Source organism: Equus asinus, chromosome 10, assembly GCF_041296235.1.
Source record: "Equus asinus isolate D_3611 breed Donkey chromosome 10, EquAss-T2T_v2, whole genome shotgun sequence".
Classification (NCBI taxonomy): domain Eukaryota; kingdom Metazoa; phylum Chordata; class Mammalia; order Perissodactyla; family Equidae; genus Equus; species Equus asinus.
The window spans coordinates 19,838,685-19,860,503 of record NC_091799.1 but is presented as its reverse complement, the minus strand read 5'-3'; the positions used below and the strand labels follow the sequence as shown (position 1 = coordinate 19,860,503).

General features: G+C 41.5%; 1 protein-coding gene across 13 annotated transcripts in view; it reads right to left on the bottom strand.

Annotated features, from left to right (window-relative positions):
• MAPKAP1 (MAPK associated protein 1) overlaps positions 1-21,819 on the bottom strand; it is a 231,373-nt gene that overhangs the window by 112,113 nt on the left and 97,441 nt on the right. For all 13 annotated transcript variants that reach the window (XR_011506228.1, XR_011506229.1, XM_014840673.3 and 10 more), the window contains one exon: positions 12,021-12,193. Coding sequence is in view for 11 of the 13 variants with exons in the window: in XM_014840673.3 (XP_014696159.1) it covers positions 12,021-12,193 (173 nt within the window). In the remaining 2 variants the exon portion in view is untranslated. The remainder of the gene's footprint in view (positions 1-12,020; positions 12,194-21,819) is intronic.

The following is a 21,819-nucleotide window of genomic DNA, read 5'->3' as shown; positions in this document are numbered from 1 at the left end:
TAGGTAATTTTGGGTTTGGTGATGACTTTTAAATAACACTAAAAGCACAATCTATGAAAGAAAAAATTGATAAGCTGGAGTTGATTAATATTAAAAACTTCTGGGGGCTGGCCCTGTGGCCAAGTACTTAAGTTCGTGTGCTCCACTTCACTGGTCCAGGGTTTCGCCAGTTCAGATCCTGGGCACGGACATGGCACCACTCATCAAGCCATGCTGAGGCGGTTTGATAGCATAACCAGAAAGCACAACCATAGCACAACCAGAAAGACCTACAACTAGTATAACTATGTACTAGGGGGCTTTGGGATGGAGAAGGGAAAAAAGAAAAAAGAAAAAGAACATTGGCAACAGATGTTAGCTCAGACGCCAATCTAAAAGAAAAACTTCTGAGGCCGGCCTCGTGGCCAAGTGGTTAAGTTTGTGCGCTCTGACTCGGCGGCCCAGGGTTTTGCCAGTTCGAATCCTGAATGCTGACATGGCACCACTCATCAAGCCATGCTGAGGCAGCATCCCACATGCCACACCTAGAAGGACCCACAACTAAAAATACACAACTGTGTACTGGGGGCCTTGGGAGAAAAAGGAAAAATAAAATCTTTAAAAAAAAAAGAAAAACTTCTGCTCTGAAAAAGATGCTGTTAAGAGAATGAAAAGACAAGCCACAGCTGCTTCGACAGCCCAGGGTTTCACCAGTTCCAGGGTTTTGCCAGTTCGAATCCCGGATGCTGACATGGCACCGCTCGTCAAGCCATGCTGAGGCGGCGTCCCACATACCACAACTAGAAGGACCCACAACTAAAAATACACAACTATGTACCAGGGGGCTTTGGGGAGAAAAAGGAAAAATAAAATCTTTAAAAAACAAAAAAATACAACCTGATTAAAAAAGTAGGCAAAAGACCTGAACAGACAGCTTACCAAAGAAGACAAACAGATGTCAAATAAGCATATGATAAGATGTTCAACGTACCTCATTAGGGAATTGCAAATCAAAACAACAATGAGATACTACTGCACACAGAATGGCTAAAATCCGAAACACATACAAAACCAAATGCTGGTGAGGATGTGGAACAGGAACTCTCATGCATTGCTGATGGCAACGGCACAGAGTATAACCACTTTGGAAGAAAGTCTGGTAGTTTCTTAGAAAGCTAAACAGAGGCTTACCATACAATCCAGCAATTGTGCTCCTAGGCATCTGCAAAATGAATTGAAAAATCTTACGTCCACATGAAAACCTGTACATGAATGTTTATAGTAGCTTTGTTCATAACTGCCAAAAATTGGAAGCAACCAAGCTGTCCTTCAATAGATGAATGAAAAAACAAAATGTGATACATCCACACAATGGAATATCATTCAGCAATATGAAAAATGAGCTATCAAGCCCCAAAAAGACTTGAAGGGAACTTAAACGCACATTGCTAAGTGAAAGAAGCCAGTCTGAAAAGGCTACGTATAGTATGATTCCAGTTGACAATCTGAAAAATGCAAAACTATAGAGACAGCAAAAAGATGAGTGGTTGCCAGAGATGGGAGTGGGAACAGAGGGGAATGAATAGATGGAGCACAGGGCATTTTTAAGGTGGTGAAACCACTCTATATGATACAATCATTAGAGTTGTAAAAGGCAAAGAATGTAAACTACTGACTTTAGTTAATAAATAATGTATCAACCTCAGTTCACCAATTGTAATAAATGTACTGCACTAAGGCAAGATGCTAATACCAGGGGGAAATGAGGGGCAGGAAGGAGATATGTGGGAATCTCTGTAACTTCTGTAAATCTAAAACTACTCTAAAAAATAGTCTATTAGAAATTTTTAAAAAATCTTACAAGTAACCAGCCTCAGAATTAAAAATAAATTGAAATAAAAAAGAAAGTATAAAAAACAAAGCTTGACTATACATCGGAAGGCGGATGGACTTTCCTCCGGGAGGATGTGGAAATAGGTGAGGGCTCTCCGACCCCGACGGGCAGCCTGGTACCCGCAAGCGGCTTTCTTCCAACGGACGCCCCCAGAGGATCCACGCACGTCTAGGGCAGGAGCGAGAACACAACAGAGGAGCGACGGTGGAAACAGGTGACCAGAACCCTACCTAAACCCCCTGCAATTACTCCTAAACGCAGAGGGAAACTTTGGAGTTGCACACCTGAGCCCGCGGGGAGAGTCTCTCCCCGCCATTGGCGGGGGGATCCAGCCTGGTGCTCGGGGCGCCCGGAGGGTCCCAGAGAGAGACACGGAGGGCACGGAGATCTCCCAGCTGCCGTTGCCCGCCCCGTGGGACTAGGGATTGCCGGAGATCTCGGAGAGGACCGGGGCGGGGGGAATTTTCAAAGGCCGGTCCTGCGACCCGGAGGGGAAGCGCCGGAGCTCCGCCCGGTCAGCAGACAAAACTCTCTGTCTGCCATTAGCAGAGGGGCCACGCTGAGCATTCACGGCTCCGGGAGAGGCCCGGAGAGAAGCCCTGAGGGCGGGGCGACCCCCAGCTGCCGTTGCCCGCCCCGTGGGGCTAGGGATTGCCGGAGATCTCGGAGAGGACCGGGGCGGGGGGAATTTTCAAAGGCCGGTCCTGCGACCCGGAGGGGAAGTACCGGAGCTCCGCCCGGTCAGCAGACAAAACTCTCTGTCTGCCATTAGCAGAGGGGCCACGCTGAGCATTCACGGCTCCGGGAGAGGCCCGGAGAGAAGCCCTGAGGGCGGGGCGACCCCCAGCTGCCGTTGCCCACCCCGTGAGGCTAGGGATTGCCGGAGATCTCGGAGAGGACCGGGGCCGGGGGAATTTTCAAAGGCCGGTCCTGCGACCCGGAGGGGAAGCGCCGGAACTCCGCCCGGGCAGCAGACAAAACTCCCTATCTGTCATTGGCAGAGGGGCCACGCCCAGCATTCACGGCTCCGGGAGAGGCCAGGAGAGAAGCCCTGAGGGCGGGGCGACCCCCAGCTGCCATTGCCCGCCCCGTGGGTCTAGGGATTGCCGGAGATCTCGGAGAGGACTGGGGCTGGAGAGAGTTCCAGAGACCCAGCTTAGTAGCCTAGGGGGAAACCCTACAGGCTCACAGCAGCCTTAGGGAAAGCCTCTGCACAGCACCAGTAGAAGGCACCCAGCCGCCAGCCACAAGGCTGGAAGACCCCAGGGCAAAAGCAGCATAACTAGGTGTACTAACCACAGACTGTAGAAGATGCCAATAGCTCTCCTGCGACCTATAGAGGACAAGTGAGATTTGGTGGGTGCCGACAGCAACGGAGCGACAAATATAAGTGATCCCACCCCTGGCTGCTGGAAAAGCCCATAACACCGTTGCAGACCCCAAGGAGAGAGCACATCTAGGTGGGCTGCAACAGTAGGCACCTGCAGCCTGAAGCCCCCCTGTGACGGCCCCCACAGCAGAGGAGGGAATCCAAAGGGCCACTGTGGCTACGAAGAGGGGCCCAGGCCCAGTTAGCAACTACGGACAGGGTTCCTGGTTGGTGAAATATAAACAGCTGCTCCTCCCACCGCAGCAGCTGAAACAAGTGAAAGGAGCAACTAAACTCTATCTCCATGCGGAGGCACAAATCAACAACATCAAGCAATATGAAAAAATACATCAAATCTCCAGAACAGAAAGAAAGCAACAAATACACAGAAAACAATCCCAAAGAAAATGAGATGTATAACCTAAATGACGATGACTTCAAAACAGCCATCATTAAGATTCTCAATGAGTTAAGAGAGAATTCTGACCGACAACTCAACGAGTTCAGGAGCTATGTCACAAAAGAGTTTGATACGATAAAGAAGAACCAAACAGAAATATTGGAAATGAAGAACACAATAGAGGAGATTAAGAAAAATCTAGATGCTCTGAACAGTAGGGCCGATAATATGGAGGAAAGAATTAGCAATTTGGAAGATGGCAATATAGAATTGTTGCAGGCAGAGGAGGAGAGAGAAGCAAGACTTAAAAGAAATGAAGAAACTCTCCGAGAATTATCAGACACAATTAGGAGATGCAACGTAAGGATTATAGGTATACCAGAGGGAGAAGAGAAGGAGAAAGGGGCAGAAAACCTATTCAAAGAAATAATGGCTGAGAACTTCCCAAATCTGGTGAGGGAGATGGATCTTCAGGTGACAGAAGCCAATAGATCTCCAAACTTTATCAATGCAAGAAGACCAACTCCACGGCATATAGTAGTGAAGCTAGCAAGACTCAACGACAAGGAGAAAATATTAAGGACAGCCAGGCAAAAGAAACTAACCTACAAAGGAACCCCCATCAGGCTATCAGCAGATTTCTCAGCAGAAACTTTACAGGCTAGAAGAGAGTGGAATGATATATTCAAAAATCTGAAGGACAAAAATCTACAGCCGAGAATTCTCTACCCAGCGAAAATATCCTTCAAATACGATGGAGAAATAAAAACTTTCCCAAACAAAAATTAAGGGAGTTCATTGCCACAAAACCTCCTCTTCAGGAAATCCTCAGGAAAACCCTCTTTCCTGAAAAATCCAAAAAAGGAAAGGGGCTACAAAACCAAGAGCAGAGGAGATAAGTAGAAGGACAACAACAGAGAGTAGTAGCTCTACATCAGAACAGATTAAACCATGGGACGAGAAACAAAGGAAACTGAAGAAAACCGGAAAACAAGACACAAAATGGGAGTGGTAGGCCCCCACGTCTCAATAATCACTCTAAATGTAAATGGATTGAACTCCCCAATCAAAAGACACAGAGTGGCAGGATGGATCAAAGAACAAGATCCAACAATATGCTGCCTCCAGGAAACACACCTCAGCCCCAAAGACAAACACAGACTCAGAGTGAAGGGATGGAGAACAATACTCCAAGCTAATAATGAACAAAAGAAAGCAGGTGTCGCTATACTAATATCAGACAAGGTAGATTTCAAAGCAAAACAGATAAAGAAAGATAAAGAGGGACAGTATATAATGATAAAAGGGACTCTCCACCAAGAAGACATAACACTTATAAATATATATGCACCCAACACAGGAGCACCAAAATTTGTAAAGCAACTCTTAATAGAACTAAAAGAAGACATCAACAACAATACAATAATAGTAGGGGACCTCAACACACCATTAACACCAATGGACAGAACATCCAGACAGAAAATCAACAAGGAAATAATAGAATTAAATGAAAAATTAGACCAGATGGACTTAATAGATATATATAGAACACTTCATCCAAAAACAGCAGGTTACACATTCTTCTCAAGTGCACATGGAACATTCTCAAGGATTGACCATATTTTGGGAACCAAAGCAAACATCAATAAATACAAGAGAGTTGAAATAATATCAAGCATCTTTTCTGATCATAACGCTATTAAACTAGAAATCAACTACAAGAAAAAAGCAGAGAAAGGTGCAAAAATGTGGAGACTAAACAACACGCTTCTCAACAAACAATGGATCATTGAAGAAATTAAAGAAGAAATCAAATATTATCTGGAGACAAATGAAAATGAGAACACGACATACCAAATCATTTGGGATGCAGCAAAAGCAGTCCTAAGAGGGAAATTCATCGCAATACAGGCTCACCTCACTAAACAAGAAAAAGCTCACGTAAGCAACCTCAAACGACACCTAACAGAACTAGAAAAAGAAGAACAAACAAAGCCCAGAGTCAGTAGAAGGAGGGAAATAATAAAAATAAGAGCAGAAATAAACGATATTGAAACAAAAAAGACAATAGAAAGGATCAATGAAACAAAGAGTTGGTTCTTCGAAAGAATTAACAAAATTGACAAACCCCTAGCCAGACTCACCAAGAAAAGAAGAGAGAAAGCGCAAATTAATAAAATCAGGAATGAGAGAGGAGAAATCACAACAGATACCAATGAAATACAAGAGATCATAAGAGAATACTATGAAAAACTATATGCCAACAAATTGAACAACCTGGAAGAAATGGACAAATTCCTAGACTCCTACAATCTCCCCAAACTGAATCAGGAAGAAATGGAGAATCTGAATAGACCAATCACAAGAAAGGAAATAGAAACGGTAATCAAAAACCTTCCCAAAAACAAGAGTCCAGGACCAGACGGCTTCTCTGGAGAATTCTACCAAACATTCAAAGAAGACTTAATACCTATTCTCCTCAAACTGTTCCAGAAAATTGAGAAAGATGGAGAACTCCCTAACACATTCTATGAAGCCAACATCACTCTGATCCCCAAACCTGACAAGGACAACACAAAGAAGGAGAACTACAGGCCGATATCACTGATGAACATAGATGCAAAAATCCTCAACAAAATTTTGGCAAACCGATTACAGCAATACATCAAAAAGATTATACACCATGATCAAGTGGGATTTATACCAGGGACACAGGGATGGTTCAACATCCGCAAGTCAATCAACGTGATACACTACATCAACAAAATGAAAAACAAAAACCACATGATCATCTCAATAGACGCAGAGAAAGCATTCGACAAGATCCAACACCCATTTATGATAAAAACCCTCAGTAAAATGGGTATAGAAGGAAAGTACCTCAACATAATAAAGGCCATATATGATAGACCCACAGCCAACATCATACTCAATGGACAAAAGCTGAAAGCCATCCCTCTGAGGACAGGAACAAGACAAGGGTGCCCACTTTCACCACTCCTATTCAACATAGTACTGGAGGTGCTGGCCAGAGCAATTCGGCAGGAAAAAAAAATAAAAGGAATCCAAATAGGTAACGAAGAAGTAAAACTCGCGTTGTTTGCAGACGACATGATCTTATACATAGAAAACCCCAAAGAATCCACAGAAAAACTATTAGAAATAATCAACAACTACAGCAAAGTAGCAGGGTATAAAATTAACGTGCATAAATCAGTAGCATTTCTATACACTAACAATAAACTAACAGAAAAAGAACTCAAGAACTCTATCCCATTCACAATCGCAACGAAAAGAATAAAATACCTTGGGATAAACTTAACCAAGGAAGTGAAGGATCTATACAATGAAAACTACAAGACTTTCTTGAAAGAAATTGACGATGACATAAAGAGATGGAAAGACATTCCTTGCACATGGATTGGAAGAATAAACATAGTTAAAATGTCCATACTACCCAAAGCAATATACAGATTCAATGCTATCCCAATCAGAATCCCAAGAACATTCTTCACAGAAATTCAACAAACAATCCTAAAATTCATATGGGGGAACAAAAGACCACGAATTGCTAAAGCAATCTTGAGCAAGAAAAACAAAGCCGGCGGAATCACAATCCCTGATTTCAAAACATACTACAAAGCTACAGTGATCAAAACAGCATGGTACTGGTACAAAAACAGGTGCACAGATCAATGGAACAGAATTGAAAGCCCAGAGATAAAACCACACATCTATGGACAGCTAATCTTCGACAAAGGAGCAGAGGGCCTACAATGGAGAAAAGAAAGTCTCTTCAACAAATGGTGCTGGGAAAACTGGACAGCCACATGCAAAAGATTGAAAATCGACCATTCTTTTTCACCACACACCAAAATAAACTCAAAATGGATCAAAGACCTAAAGATTAGGCCTGAGACAATAAGTCTTTTGGAAGAGAATATAGGTAGTACACTCTTTGACATCAGTTTCAAAAGAATCTTTTCGGACACTGTAACTCCTCAGTTGAGGGAAACAATAGAAAGAATAAACAAATGGGACTTCATCAGACTAAAGAGCTTCTTCAAGGCAAGGGAAAACAGAATTGAAACAAAAAAACAGCTCACTAATTGGGAAAAAATATTTACAAGCCACTTATCCGACAAAGGGTTAATCTCCATAATATACAAAGAACTCACACTGCTTAACAACAAAAAAACAAACAACCCGATCAAAAAATGGGCAGAGGACATGAACAGACATTTCTCAAAAGAAGATATGAATATGGCCAATAGACACATGAAAAGATGTTCATCATCGCTAATCATCAGGGAAATGCAAATCAAAACTACACTAAGATATCACCTTACCCCCGTTAGATTGGCAAAAACATCCAAAACCAAGAACGACAAATGTTGGAGAGGTTGTGGAGAAAGAGGAACCCTCATACACTGTTGGTGGGAATGCAAACTGGTACAGCCACTATGGAAAACAGTATGGAGATTTCTCAAAAAGTTAAAAATAGAAATACCCTATGACCCAGCCATCCCATTACTGGGTATCTATCCTAAGAACCTGATATCAGAGATCTCAAGAGTCCGTTGCACCCCTATGTTCATCGCAGCATTATTTACAATAGCCAAGACGTGGAACCAGCCTACATGCCCAGAAACTGATGATTGGATAAAGAAGATGTGGTATATATACACAATGGAATACTACTCAGCCATAAAAAAAGACGAAATTGGCCCATTCACAACAATGTGGATGGACCTCGAGGGCATTATGTTAAGCGAAATAAGTCAGTCAGAGAAAGACGAACTCTATATGACTCCACTCATAGGTGGAAATTAGTATATTGAGAAGGAGATCTGATCGGTGGTTACCAGGGAAAAGGGGGGGTGGGGGGAGGGCACGGAGGGGGTAGTGGTGTACCCACAACATGACTAACAAAAATGTACAACTGAAATTTCACAAGCCTGTAATCCATCATAACATTAATAAAAAAAAAAAAAAAAAAAAAAAAAAAAAAAAAAAACAAAGCTTAAACCAAGTTGACTAACACAAAAACAACATATCAGTGGTTACAATAAATGTTAGTAAGATAAACTTCCCTATGAAAACACAGTGACTTAGATTGGGTCAAAAAAGAAAAACCTCAGAAAATTATTCAACATATCTAAAACAAAAAGATAAAGGTAAAAAAGGTAAAAGGTTGAACAAAGATACATCAGACAAGTGCAAAGAAGAATGGGGGAAAAGTTCTTATTACTGAAATAAAGCAAAGAAAAAGGCAGGACACAATACATAAATAAAACATTAGGAGTGTTTCATACTGAAAAAAGTACAATTCACAATAAAGATATGAAATGCATGATTTTTTCCTGCACTAATACATATAAAGTGGAAACTGTTGAAATCGCAAGAGAAATTGACAAACACAAGAAAACAGAAATTTCAATCCATTTCTCTTAATCATCCACAGAACAGTCAAAAAATGCACAAACAAAAGAGTAATTAAAGATGGTGACTTATAAGTATATATTGAATTCTGTAACCTATAGAGGATAATTTTTTTCCAGAATCCACAGAATATTTATAAAAAATTTTTTGTCTAGTATGCCCCCAAAATATAAATAAATCTCTAAGTAGAAATTATATAGGCTACATTTTCTGATAAAAATTCAATAAACATGAATTTAACAAAGTCTAAATTAAAAAATTCAACTACCTAGAGAATGAAATTATTTCAGTTTCTTTCAAATATTTCCCCTAAAATCAGTGCATCAAAACAAGCAGGAATCAGCTTAAATACCACATTCCAATCTTTCTCAGGAGTTAACAGGTATAAGTGTAAAGGAAGCCAAGAACTCCAGCCAAATTCTCCATTCCTCCCCTGGAGCCAAAGTCTACTACCAGAGACCATTTTCAAGGCACAGAGACAGGAGAATGATATTCTTAAATAAATGGTTTTCTTGACAACCAGGCTGAATTGGAGGAAAGCTCTTCCATTCATCTAGCAATTTGGTCTCATATAAATGAAGAGCTCTTCCACAGGGTCAACCTACTGGAAAAGATCAAATAAGGATCTATTCTAACACTTAAGTACAAACAGAACAACGATTAAAAAATGTCAACATGCTAGGTACCCTCAGGAATATAAATGTTAAGATGTACTCAACTTCAGAAGCTTTCAAACTAGTATAAAAGACAATCTCTCTTTTGGGGGTTCAGAATTGCTAATTAAATGGTTTGAATCTTCCTTGTCCTTACTAATTTTTGGTCTGCTTCGTTTATCAGTTTCTGATAGGAATGTATTTCCCATTTTGACTGTGGAACAGTCAATGCCCCTTTATAGTTCCCTTAAAATATGAGAATATGTTGGTTGATGCATTCATAGAATTATTACATTATCTTGATATGTTATTATTTCACATACTGGTAAACTCATTCACAGCATGTTCTTTGGGAAGTAATACTCTAGAAGAATTGACTCCTAGCACACTCTGCCTATTTCTGTGCTTGGCTCTGTTTCCAGCCCACTAGGATGTTTATCTTGTTATTAAAGTACAAGCGTGTCAATAACACATTTCATTTATCATTACTATGTATCTGGAGCAGAACACAGACTTTGAAGCATAAATTTAAAGGGCCATCATAACTGGAAGTTCACGCTTTTCCCTCTGTTTACAATACCCTCCTCTCAACCTCTCTGCATCACTTTTCCTACTCCTCCTTCAGGTTTCAGTTTAGATGTCACTTAATCGAGGCTGCTTTTCATGACTCCACTCTAGTCACCAAATATGGAGTCAGATCTTCTTACAGAACCTGACTTTACTTTGCGTTTTTATTGTTTTACATTATGATTGCCTATTAATCTTAGACAATAAGCTCCTCGATGGCATGAACTGCCTTTTTCACTTCTCTATGTCAAGATCTAGCCCAGTGCCTGCAATAACTACAGACTCAATAAATGTTTTACTATTACCATAACAGAGTTCCATGGAAGGCAGTATAAGGCAACAGTGGAGATCCAGGGCTCTGGAGCCAGATCCTGGGTTTAAAGACCACTTCTATCACCTACAGTGTGATTTAGCCTCTCTAAGCTCTAGTTTCCTCATCTGTAACATGTATGTCACAATTCAACTCTGTCTTTGCTACTTCCTAGCTGTGTAACCCTGAGCAATTCCTTTGCCTCTCTTGGTTTCAGTTCCTGCACTAAGCACTGTTTTAAGGATTAACTCAGACAACATCACTGTGACTCTCTTTTGTGTCTTCTTGCTTCCACTTCATGCTGAAGAGGCCCAACACCATGGCTCAGACCTAAGCAGAACTGGTGACAACACTTTTCTGAGCCTAGGTGGTATCCTGCTTGAAAAGGCTTTCTACTGCTACAGGAGCAATAAAGATTATCTTTATACTCACAATTTATTCAGGCAATGTGGATGGCAATGTCAATAAGAACGTGAAAGAGTAATTTTAAGTGCAAATTTAATGCACCTAAAGAAAAACAAAACAACAGCAGACTGGATCATTCTGCCTCTGAAAATGTGAGAAGAGAGAGCCTCCATGCGAATACATTTCCAAAATGAAGGCACCCACAAATGGAAGGCATCCATTTTGCTGTATCCCAAACCCTACTGCTGGGAAGAGCACATGAAGCTAGAAGAAGGTGCCTGTCAGATAAGAAATTCAAGGATGGGAGAACCAATGCAGCAAAGCACTTCAAAATTCAAGTTATGACGTACAGACACAGAGCCTTTACTTTCAAGCGCTACATTTTTAACATAACTGTTTAATGAGGAGAGCCTAGTGACTAAGAGAAAAACCAAGCCACTGACTGATAACAAAGGAAACTGTAATTCAGAGCAACAGAAATAAAGCAAAAACCTTGGCATCAAACAGACTGGGAATCCAAGCTTGACTGTGCCATCTCCCATTGGTGTAACCTTCAGCAAATAACAACTCTTGACCCTGAGTTTCCTCCTCTGCAGAATGAGGAGCATAATGCTCACCACAGCTCTGGGAAAATTAAATGAGAAACCAGGTATGAAGTGCCCAGTACAGTGCCCAACTCATGGTAGTTGTCCAACACTATTACTTCCCTCCCACTACCTTCTAAGCTGCTTTTATCAGCAAGCATCACAAAAGGGTTTGGGAACTGCTACGATGCATTTCCTCACGCCTGGATTCATAAACTTATCAATCTAGTTTGCAAGCAGATTCTCTGAGATAAGCCAAGGTACACAGGTGCAAGATCAGGTGAGCAACCTGACCTGGATCAGTGTGGACGTCTGGTTCTCAGGCCAATGCCTAGAAAGACTGACCGGGCCCAGAATGCAGAATGGGTGGCCAGGAAACAGCCAGAAACTAGAGCAGCCAAAAAGAAGGAGGATTACTTGAGCTTCGGCTCCCGTCCTTCGCTTGTGTACTGCCAACAGATGAGCCCGATCAGGTCCTGCACCCTGGCGCTGGCCATTGTCACCACGGTCATTGGCAGCAGTCTGTCCTGGCTTGAGTGCAGGGGGAGGTAGACGTCGATCTTCTTGGTTGCTGTTGTGCCTACATGACCCTGTGGACAGAGCACATGCACAAGGTAAAGCACACAGTCACAGTGATGCAGACCTTACTGGGCCAGAATAATGCTCTCCAGGGCCTGTGTGCAGCACAGCCATTTCTCATCCTTTTTGCACAGACCTGCTTAATGAGCCTGGACTGGTCCCAAAGTGGAAACACTGTCTAGTTTTAAGGGTTTTTTCCTTTTAATTTTCATTTTCTAATGGTTTAACAGATCCAGCTCTGCCAGCAATAAGGTAAATGAGCACTCCACCAAAATAAACAAACCAGAGTGGTGAGCGGACCTGATGTTGGTGTGAGGAGATCTGCTCTGCTACTTATTCAGTGTGACCTTGGAAAAGTCATCATGAGACCTTGGCATCAGCTGCCCTCCCTGAAAATTGCCACATCGTTCCTTGAGACCTTGGGATAAGCTGCATGGGAAGCTGCCATACTCTCTGAGGAAGCATTCAGGCCTGTAGCCCTGGAACCAAAGATTTGCCTTCTCAGAGACCATGGGGTACTAATTCCATGATACAGTATTTCTGTTTACTTCAGTCACCTGCACTGAAGTTCAAGGGTCCCTGGCCTTTCATTACTGCCCTAACCACCATACCCACACCGCGCTCTCTATATATACCCCATCCTTCCTACACCCTAACCCTCCTCCCTCCTCAACCTTCCACTCCCCTCTGGAACTCCTGCACTAATTAGCAAACTTCCATAAATCATCACTTCTTTATAAAACACATTCCCTCTACCTCTTTGTCTTAATTGAAACCTGCTGGCCATTGAGGATACTGCTTTCTCTGCTGTCTAGAAGATTTTTTCTTTTTTCTTTTTAACCTCAAATCTTCAAACCCAGGAGCTGGAGTAGGTATTCTTGTCCCTGCTACTTTCAAACTATTACTTCTCCTTTCTTGCAAAAATCCCTGCTCCCTTGAGACCCAAGCCATCCAACTACACCATCCTCTCCTCTTTCTTTTCTGTTTCTTTTTTTTTTTTCTTTTGAGGAAGATTAGCCCTTAGCTAACACCTGCTGCCAATCCTCCTCTTTTTGTTGAGGAAGATTGGCCCTGAGCTAATATCCATGCCCACCTTCCTCTACTTTATATGTGGGACCCCTACCACAGCATGGCTTTGCCAAGCGGTGCCATGTCTGCACCCGGGATCTGAACCGGCGAACCCTAGGCCGCCGAAGCAGAACGTGCGCACTTAACCGCTGTACCACGGGGCTGGCCCCCATTCTAACCATTTTAAAGTACACAATTATGTGGTTTCCCATATATTCACAATGTTATGCAGCTATAACCACTATCTAGTTCCATAACATTTCCACCATCCCCCAAAGAAGCCCCATACTTCTCAGTTCCCTGTTACCCCCAAGTCCTGGAAACCACTAATCTACTTTCTGTCTCTATAGATTTGCCTGTTCTGGACATTTCCTATAAATGGATTCACACAACAGGTGATCATTTATGTCTGGCTTCTTTCTCTTGGCATAATGTTTTCAAGGTTCGTCCATGTTGTGGCACGGATCAGTACTTCATTCTTGTTTATGGCTGAATAATATTCCATTGTATGGATTTTGTTTATCTGTTAATCAGTTGATGGACATTTGGGTTGTTTCCATTCTTTGGCTATTATGAATAATGCTACTGTGAACACCTACATACAAGTTTTTATGTGAGCATATGTTTTGAGTTTCTTAGGGTACACCTAGGAAAGGAAATGCTGAGTCAGAAGGTTTACTCTGTGTTTAATTTTTGAGAAACTGACAAACTGTTTTCCAGAACAGCTGCATCATTTTACATTTCTACCAGCAATGTATGAAAGTTCCAGTCTCTATACATCCTTGCTAACGTTTCTTATTTTCAGTTATTTAAAAAAAGAAAAATTTATAGCCATCCTAGTGGGTATGAAGTGGTATCTCATGGTGATTTTTGATTTGTATTTCCCTAATGACTAACAATATTGAACATCTTTTCATGTGTGTTTTGGCCATTTGTATATTTTCTTTGGAGAAATGTCTATTCAAATCCTTTGCCTATTTTTAAATCAGATTGCTTGTCTTTTTATTACTGAGTTGTAAGAATTCTTTACATATTCTGGATAATAGATCTTTATCAGATGTATGATTTGCAAATATTTTCTCCCATTCTGTGGTTTGTCTTTTCATTTTCTTGATAGTGTCCTTTGAAGCACGAAAAGTTCTTAATTTTTATATAGCCCAATTTGTTTCTTCTTTTGATGCTTGTGCTTTTAGTGTCATATTTAAGAAATCACTGCCTAGTCCAAGGTTATGAAGAATTTACACCTATGTTTCCTTCCAAGAATTTTAGAGGTTTAGACTTACATTTAGGTCTTTAATCTGTGTTGAATTATATTTGTATATGGTGTGAGGTAGGAGTCCAAATTCATTCTTTTGCATGTGACTATCCAGTTGTCCCAGCACCATCTGCTAAAGAGGCTGTTCTTTTTCCATTGAAGTATGTTTTTGAAATAGACACATAGAACCTATTAAGGGAGTAGGTAGACGGTATGAAGGAGAAAGAAGAATCAAGCTGAGTTTGTGCTGACAGCATTTACTGAAATGAGGGAGGCTGTTGTGATTTGGGGTGGGAGAATGTAAGGGATAGTCAAAAGTTCAGATTTTGAACTTAAGTTTAAGCGTGACACTTTTCTGCATATTGTGTAGACAATTTGATGTACGAATTTGGAATCCAGGGAGAAGTTTGAGATGGAGGTAAGATTTGGGTATCAGCAGGATATAGATTGTATTAGAGCTTTGAGACTGGTGAGATCACCTAGGGGAAATGTGTAGAGATAGACAAAAGAGAGCACAATTGAGAGGCCAAAGAATGCTAACAAAGAGAGACTGCAGAGCAGGAGGAATCTGCAAAGGATACTGAGAAGGACAGACGAGAGAGGATGGCGAAAAACCAAGAGCGTATGTCATGGAAGCCAAGAGAGGGAGAGGTTGTAATGCAGGAGAAGGTGAAGAAAAGTGAAGGAGTGAAGTCCTTGTGAAGGTAAGAGCCAAATAGAACACAAGTGGAGAGATTGATCTTTAATGAGATAATGAGATGAGTGAATTCGAGGCTTGGGGTGGAGGTAGTGGAGGGAGAGAAGGTGATTAAATCCAGGTAAGTGTGTGAATTTAATGATGGAAGGATGAGAGAGTTTCTTTCCAAAAGCTCTTATTTTCTTAATAAAGAATACTTCTCATCTGATGGCAGTACGTGAGCAAAGGACAGGAGCTGAAGCTAAGGGAGGCTCATAAGAAGTTTGAGGAGAGAAGAATGTGCAATAGTAGTCTTGGGTGGGGTGCAGTTTGGATCAGGAGATGCAGGCTTGCTCTACAGTGCTGATGTCTGTTTGAGGTTTATCATTATGAATTTAAAGTGAAATCAGTCGATACAGTTACATGATTTTTCTCTGGTAATGTTTAGCTGAGGAATACAGAGGATTGGGTTTATCCAAGATTGGTGTTCTGCCAACTGAGTCCAATGGAGGAGGAGAGTGTTAAAACTCTTTATGCGTAGAGGTGACTATAATGATGTATCATGTAATCTTGAAGGTGGTGTTGGGACATAAGGGTGACTGATAGATAATTAAAAGGTGATGCATCAGTAGATTGTAAGTTGAAGAACTGAGGGATTACTTGAACAAATAAATGAAGTGAAAGTCTATTAAAGTATATTTAGTGGATGGATGTTCTAATTTGAGATTTTGGAATTGGTGCAGATCTCTGGTGTACCCACTGCAATAAGTGATTGGAGGCAGAGTGGATGGAAAGGCATTGGGGATGATGACATGATCCAGGGATTGAGACATGGGAATTGGACAGATTCTTGCTTTAGATGAAATTGCCCAGGATGATGACAGGAGTCGGGGTGCGAAAGAAGACTATGAGCCAAGAACTCAAGCCTTCAGTGAGAGAGGAGAATGACCCGAAGATTGGTGGATAAAAGAAACAGAAAAGAGGGGCTGGCCAGGTGGCACAGTGGTTAAGTTCGCACGTTCCGCTTCGGTGGCCTCGGGTTCGCTGGTTTGGATCCCGGGTACAGACATGGCACCGCTTGGCAAAGCCACGCTGTGGTAGGCGTCCCACATATAAAAAAGTAGAGGAAGATGGGCATGGATGTTATCTCAGGGCCAGTCTTCCTCAGCAAAAAGAGGAGGATTGGCAGCAGATGTTAGCTAAGGCCTAATCTTCCTCCAAAAAAAAAAGATTAGAATGGTACATTTTATTTTTATTTTTTTAAAGGTTTAGTTTAGTTGGTTTTTTTTTTTTCTGCTTTATCTTCCCAAACCCCCCGAACATAGTTGTATATCTTAGTTGCAGGTCCTTCTAGTTGTGGGATGTGGGATGCTGCCTCAACGTGGCCTGATGAGTGGTGCCATGTCCGCGCCCAGGATCCGAACCCTGGGCCGCAGCAGCGGAGCGTGCGAACTTAACCACTCAACCACGGAGCCAGGCCCTAGAGTGGTACATTTTATGTGAGTTTTATCTCAATGTAAAAAATTGAAAAATATATATTTCAAAACCATCCCACTTCTCTCCATCTCCACTGCCACCAAAATACCATGAGGTTTCACCTGGACTATTCTAACAGATTCCAAACTGACCTCCTGTACTCTTGCGCACTCCAATTTGTTCTTGACAACAAGCTAGATTTTTTAACTCAAATTGATCATATTTACACTTCTATGTAAATTCCTTCAATAAGTGATTTCCATGACACTTTGAATAAAATCCAAATTCTTTGCAGTGTCCAAGAAAGCACTGCATGATCTGACCCCTGGCTACCTCTCTAACTTCACTCTACTGCCACTCCCCCGTCTGCTCAGCATGCTTTCGCTACCGGCTTTCTTGCAGTGGGGGTGTGTGTGTGTGTGGCTTTCTTGCAGTGTGTATGTGTGTGAGTGTGTGTGTGTGTGTGTGTGTGTGTACCTAGCCTGCTTCTCCCACTTTCCAGGCCATGGTGGGTGCTATGCATTATATCTATAAGGCTCTTTCTCATGATCTTTGCATCCTCTAATGTGTGGCTTTGGGCAGGTTACTTAATCTCTCTGTTCTTCTCTTTCCTCTTATGTAAAATGATGATAATGATAGAACCTATCAGAGGACTCTTTTGAGGATTATTATTGTTATTGTTATTGTTATTAAAAGCACAGCTCATATGACACCTCCTCAGAGAAACCTTCACTCATTATCCTATAGAAAGAAGCCCCTTCCACAGTTATTCTCTCACACATATCCTGTTCATTTCCTTCACAACACTTAACAAGTTGATATTATGCATTTATTTCTGTACATCTTCAGTGCATGCCTTCCTCATTAGCCTCTGAGCGTCCCTGAGGGCAGCCGTAACAATGTGTGCTTTGTTTACTGCTCTGTACACAACGGTTAGCACTGTGCCTGGTGCAGAGAAGACTCTCAAAAAATATCTGTTGAACTACAGAACGAACACATGAATGACTCCAATGCCTACCAGGACACATGGGAGGAACTCAATAAACGTTAGTTTCCTCCATCCAGCCCTCCTCCCTTCCTCTATGGGTCTGTTTCCTTGTAGGAGAGGGAGACGGAGGGACTTGAGCCAACAAGTAGTTCTATCTTTAACATTCTATAATTCTATCATTCTAAGGAGAAAAAAAAAGATCAGAACTAGGGTAAGGAAACACATAAAATCAGTTTTAAAAACATTTTCAGAGAAATTCCACTTCTCAGATAACCCAGTATCTAATATTAGATCCACTGATGTTTTTTTACTGAGCCTTGTCTCTGTTATAAAGCAAATAATTAAAAAAGTAATTCTCCTACATAATGCACACATACTGTCATGCATACACACATGTGCACACACACACCCCGATGCAAGTTTTTCAGCTTTGAAATAAAAATTCTAATGACTAGCAAAGACATCTCTAAACAGCAAGTGTTTTGACTTAGGTAGTCAAAGGGTTAAAATTAAAACATTTCTGGAGTGGGTTTATTGCCCTCTTATCACTCTCTTCTCAATGTCTTTTTCAGACCCAGGCCAGGTGCCTGTCATTGCTCTTCCTTCTTATTTCTGTTTATTCCTCTTCTTCCTTCTAAAGACTGGAGGTGAGGGACTACAGAGACCATAGGATCTCAAGACACGAAGATTCAACGAGATGACAAACGTGAATGTGCTTCACTAACTGTAAAGTGCTTTAGAAATGCAGAGCAGTATGCTAGAAAGGGCCTAAGTTTTGAAATCAGATCCATTTCTATTACTCAAGCCTACTACACGGTCACATTAGGCCAAAGACAGATGCTATAGGAGCCCCAGTAATAATACTTATTACTACAACAAGAGCTAGCATTTATTTAGAGCTAACAGTTAAGTTCACTCTGCTAAATGTTTGCCTATCTCATTTAATTCTCACAATCACTATAAGAGGTAGGGATCTATCATTACTCTCATATTACAGATGAGAAAACTAAAGCTTATAAATCATCTGCTCAGGATCCCATAACCAAGGCAGAAAAGCCAGGACTCAAACCTATGTCTGCCGGACTCCAAAGCCCCTACTCTAAACATCAGTGCCTTCCTTCCCCAAAGTTACTCTAAATGTAATCAATTCCCCCTCTCCAAGGCTTGAAAATCATCTCTCCCGCCCTCTTCTAACAAACACACCAAAGGCACTGCCTAAAGCAGTCTCCCACAAAAGGAGCTAGCTCTGAGGAGCTGCCCAGGGAGAAGTGCTGGGGGACCGAGACTCCAGAGAACTGTGACACTGTCAGCCGAGGCAGGGCAGTCACTGTTGTTTAGGAAATGAAAGCAGACAGTTACACGGTACTCCCATGAACCCCTTTATCCTCTTTATTTCATAGTGAAACAGCAAGTGTGGGGGAAACTATGAGAATAAATATGGTAGATACTTATTAAATGAATGAAGCACTTTATCTTTTTAATCTTCCATCTTGAGGCACTGATGATGGGGAAAAGTACCTTGCACAAACCCTGAAATTATATATTTTTTAATAAGGAGCCTCTTCTGAAAAAACTCAAGGTGGTGGCAGTTAGCTCTATCGAATAGTCCCTGTGTTGCAATATTTAGAGGGAATCATCTAAAACATAAAACAATCCATCAATATAATAGAAAGTAATTAACTTATTAAAAAAATAAGGTGACCAAAGGATTAAAAGTATTCATCACACATCAAGGCAAGCAATATTCCAAAGACCTAACATCTAACTATTAAAAAGCAACTAGCAATAAACAAAAATCACATCATACAGTTTCACTTCATGGCAATTTATGTTTTCCACAATACAGACTTGGAGGAATGGAGGCATCATTAGAACCCAAGGAAGGGTTCAACACAGGGAGAAGGAAAACTGGGGTGGCCCCGCCTTGCTTAGTCACTCACACCTTCAACAAACACCCACTGAAACACCATGCAGGGCTCTGAAGACAGAGTTAAGTGAGACACAATGCAGACCCTCATCAAACTCAAGGTCTGCTGGTCTGTATTGTACAATGTGATAAAAGCTTTAAGATGGGAAAATACAGGCTGTCGTGAGAGCTCAGAACCAACTCGGACTAAAAGAGGTTAGCAGAGGCCTCCTAGACAAAAAAATTTACACTTCCATCCAAGAGAACAGTAACCCAAGCAAAAGATGCTTATTGTATTTAAATCCCTACTATACCAATACCTGCAAAAGAGAACAAGAGGGGCCGGCCTGGTGGCATAATGCTTGGGTTCCACGCTCAGTTTCTGTGGCCCAGGGTTCGTGGGTTTGGATCCTGGGTGTGGATCTACACACCACTTGTCGGGCCAAGCTATGGTAGTGTCCCACATCCAAAAAATAGAGGAAGAATGGCACAGATATTAGCTCAGGGACACTCTTTCTCACAAGAAAAAAAGTGAATGAGAGTTCTCGCTCAGACGTGGAATTATGAGTAATTTTAATTTTCTGCTTTACATTTTTCTGCACTTTCTATGATGAGCATATATTACTTTTATAATTAGAAACAAAACAGTAAATATTATAATTATGAACAAAAAGGAGATTTAAAAGAATACCACACAGTGTTTATGAGTTTTAGGTAAGAAAAACGGTTGATTTTTAAATGTATCCTATGTTAAGGCACCCAGCAAAATTTATTAAGAACACCCTATGTGCCAGGTTCTGTGACAGGCTGCTGGAAAAAATAAGTTGAAAATATAACTTAGACACCTTCCTATGACAGGCTAAGTAATTTTTATCAAAGGAAAATAAAAGTAATAAACCCACAATGAGCTGACAAATTTGGAGTTGAACAACACTCTCCAGAATAGCCCCTAAATCAAGAAATGCCATCAATTCAGGTTTTAGAACAAAAAGAAAAATACTTCTTGTAGCAAAACTATTCCTCAACACCAATGCAATTCATGAAGCCCAACTAGACTCCAGAGTTCCTCTCACACGGCCTCATGACTTGATGGCTCTGCAAACGCAGCCAGAATCTCAAACTCAACATGCCCAAGCCCTATTTTCTTCCGCATCAGCTTGTCTCTCGTTCTAAATTCTATCTCAGTTAAGGCTTTCACCACCTACTCTGTCACTCAAGCTAGGAATCTTAACTCCTCTGTCTCAACTGCATCCAAATGCCTCTGAAAGGTCTCTCAAATTTTTCTCCTTCTCATCTTCACTGCCACTGCCCTAATTCAAGCTTCACCTCTCAGTGAGACCACTGCAGCAGCCTCCCAACTCTGTCCCTGTCTCTAAAACCTCTCCTCTCTCCAAACCTTTACCTCCTTACTGCTATCAGTGCGATTTTTCTCAAACTACTGACCATGCCCGTCACCAGCTCTGAAATACACGATGGCTCTCCACAGTGTTAGCATTCCAACTCCTTATCATGGCAGTTAACACCCTTCAAGATCTGGTCCCATGCTAAAGTATTGCTAAAGTAATAGTGAACAGCTGTTAAGGGCACAGACTTGGGGTCAGCCAGATCCAGGTTTGAATCCTGGCTCTGCCACTTCCCTAGCTGCCAGACCTTAAATATTGGGCAAGTTAACTGCACCTCTCAGAATCTTATTTCCTTACCTGGAAAAGCAAATAAAATGGACATAAAATGCCTGGCACTTAGTTACTGATCAAGAAAAACACTTCTTTTGTCCTTCAGTTCAAACGTCTCCTCTTCCAAGAAGGTGGAAGTCCAAATTAATTCCATCTTCTGTGCCCCTTAGCAATTTGATTTGCAGTCTTGTGGTTTTACTTTATTCTCTACCCACCCTCACCACCTCCTTCCTCACCTTCTCATGCAACTGTAAATTATGTAAAGGAAAAAACTGTCCTCACCCACTTTCCAGTCTCCTAGGGCCTAGAATATAGCAGGAGTGTGGCGTTAGCTTACTGAATCCAAAGGACTCCTCAGACTATCTATCTAGACCCACCAGACCTACCACTTCTATCCCAAGTAAACTAACTGGACCTCTTCTACTTTGCAGGCCCTATTCTTCAGGAGCCCTCATTCTTCCCTAAAATATTCCCAGCACCTAACATACGGCCTGACATATACTAGTTATTTACACATACCGATGGAATGAATGATTAAAATTCTTTTTTTTCTGTTGTACATACTGTATTTTTTTTTAAGGAAGATTAGCCCTGA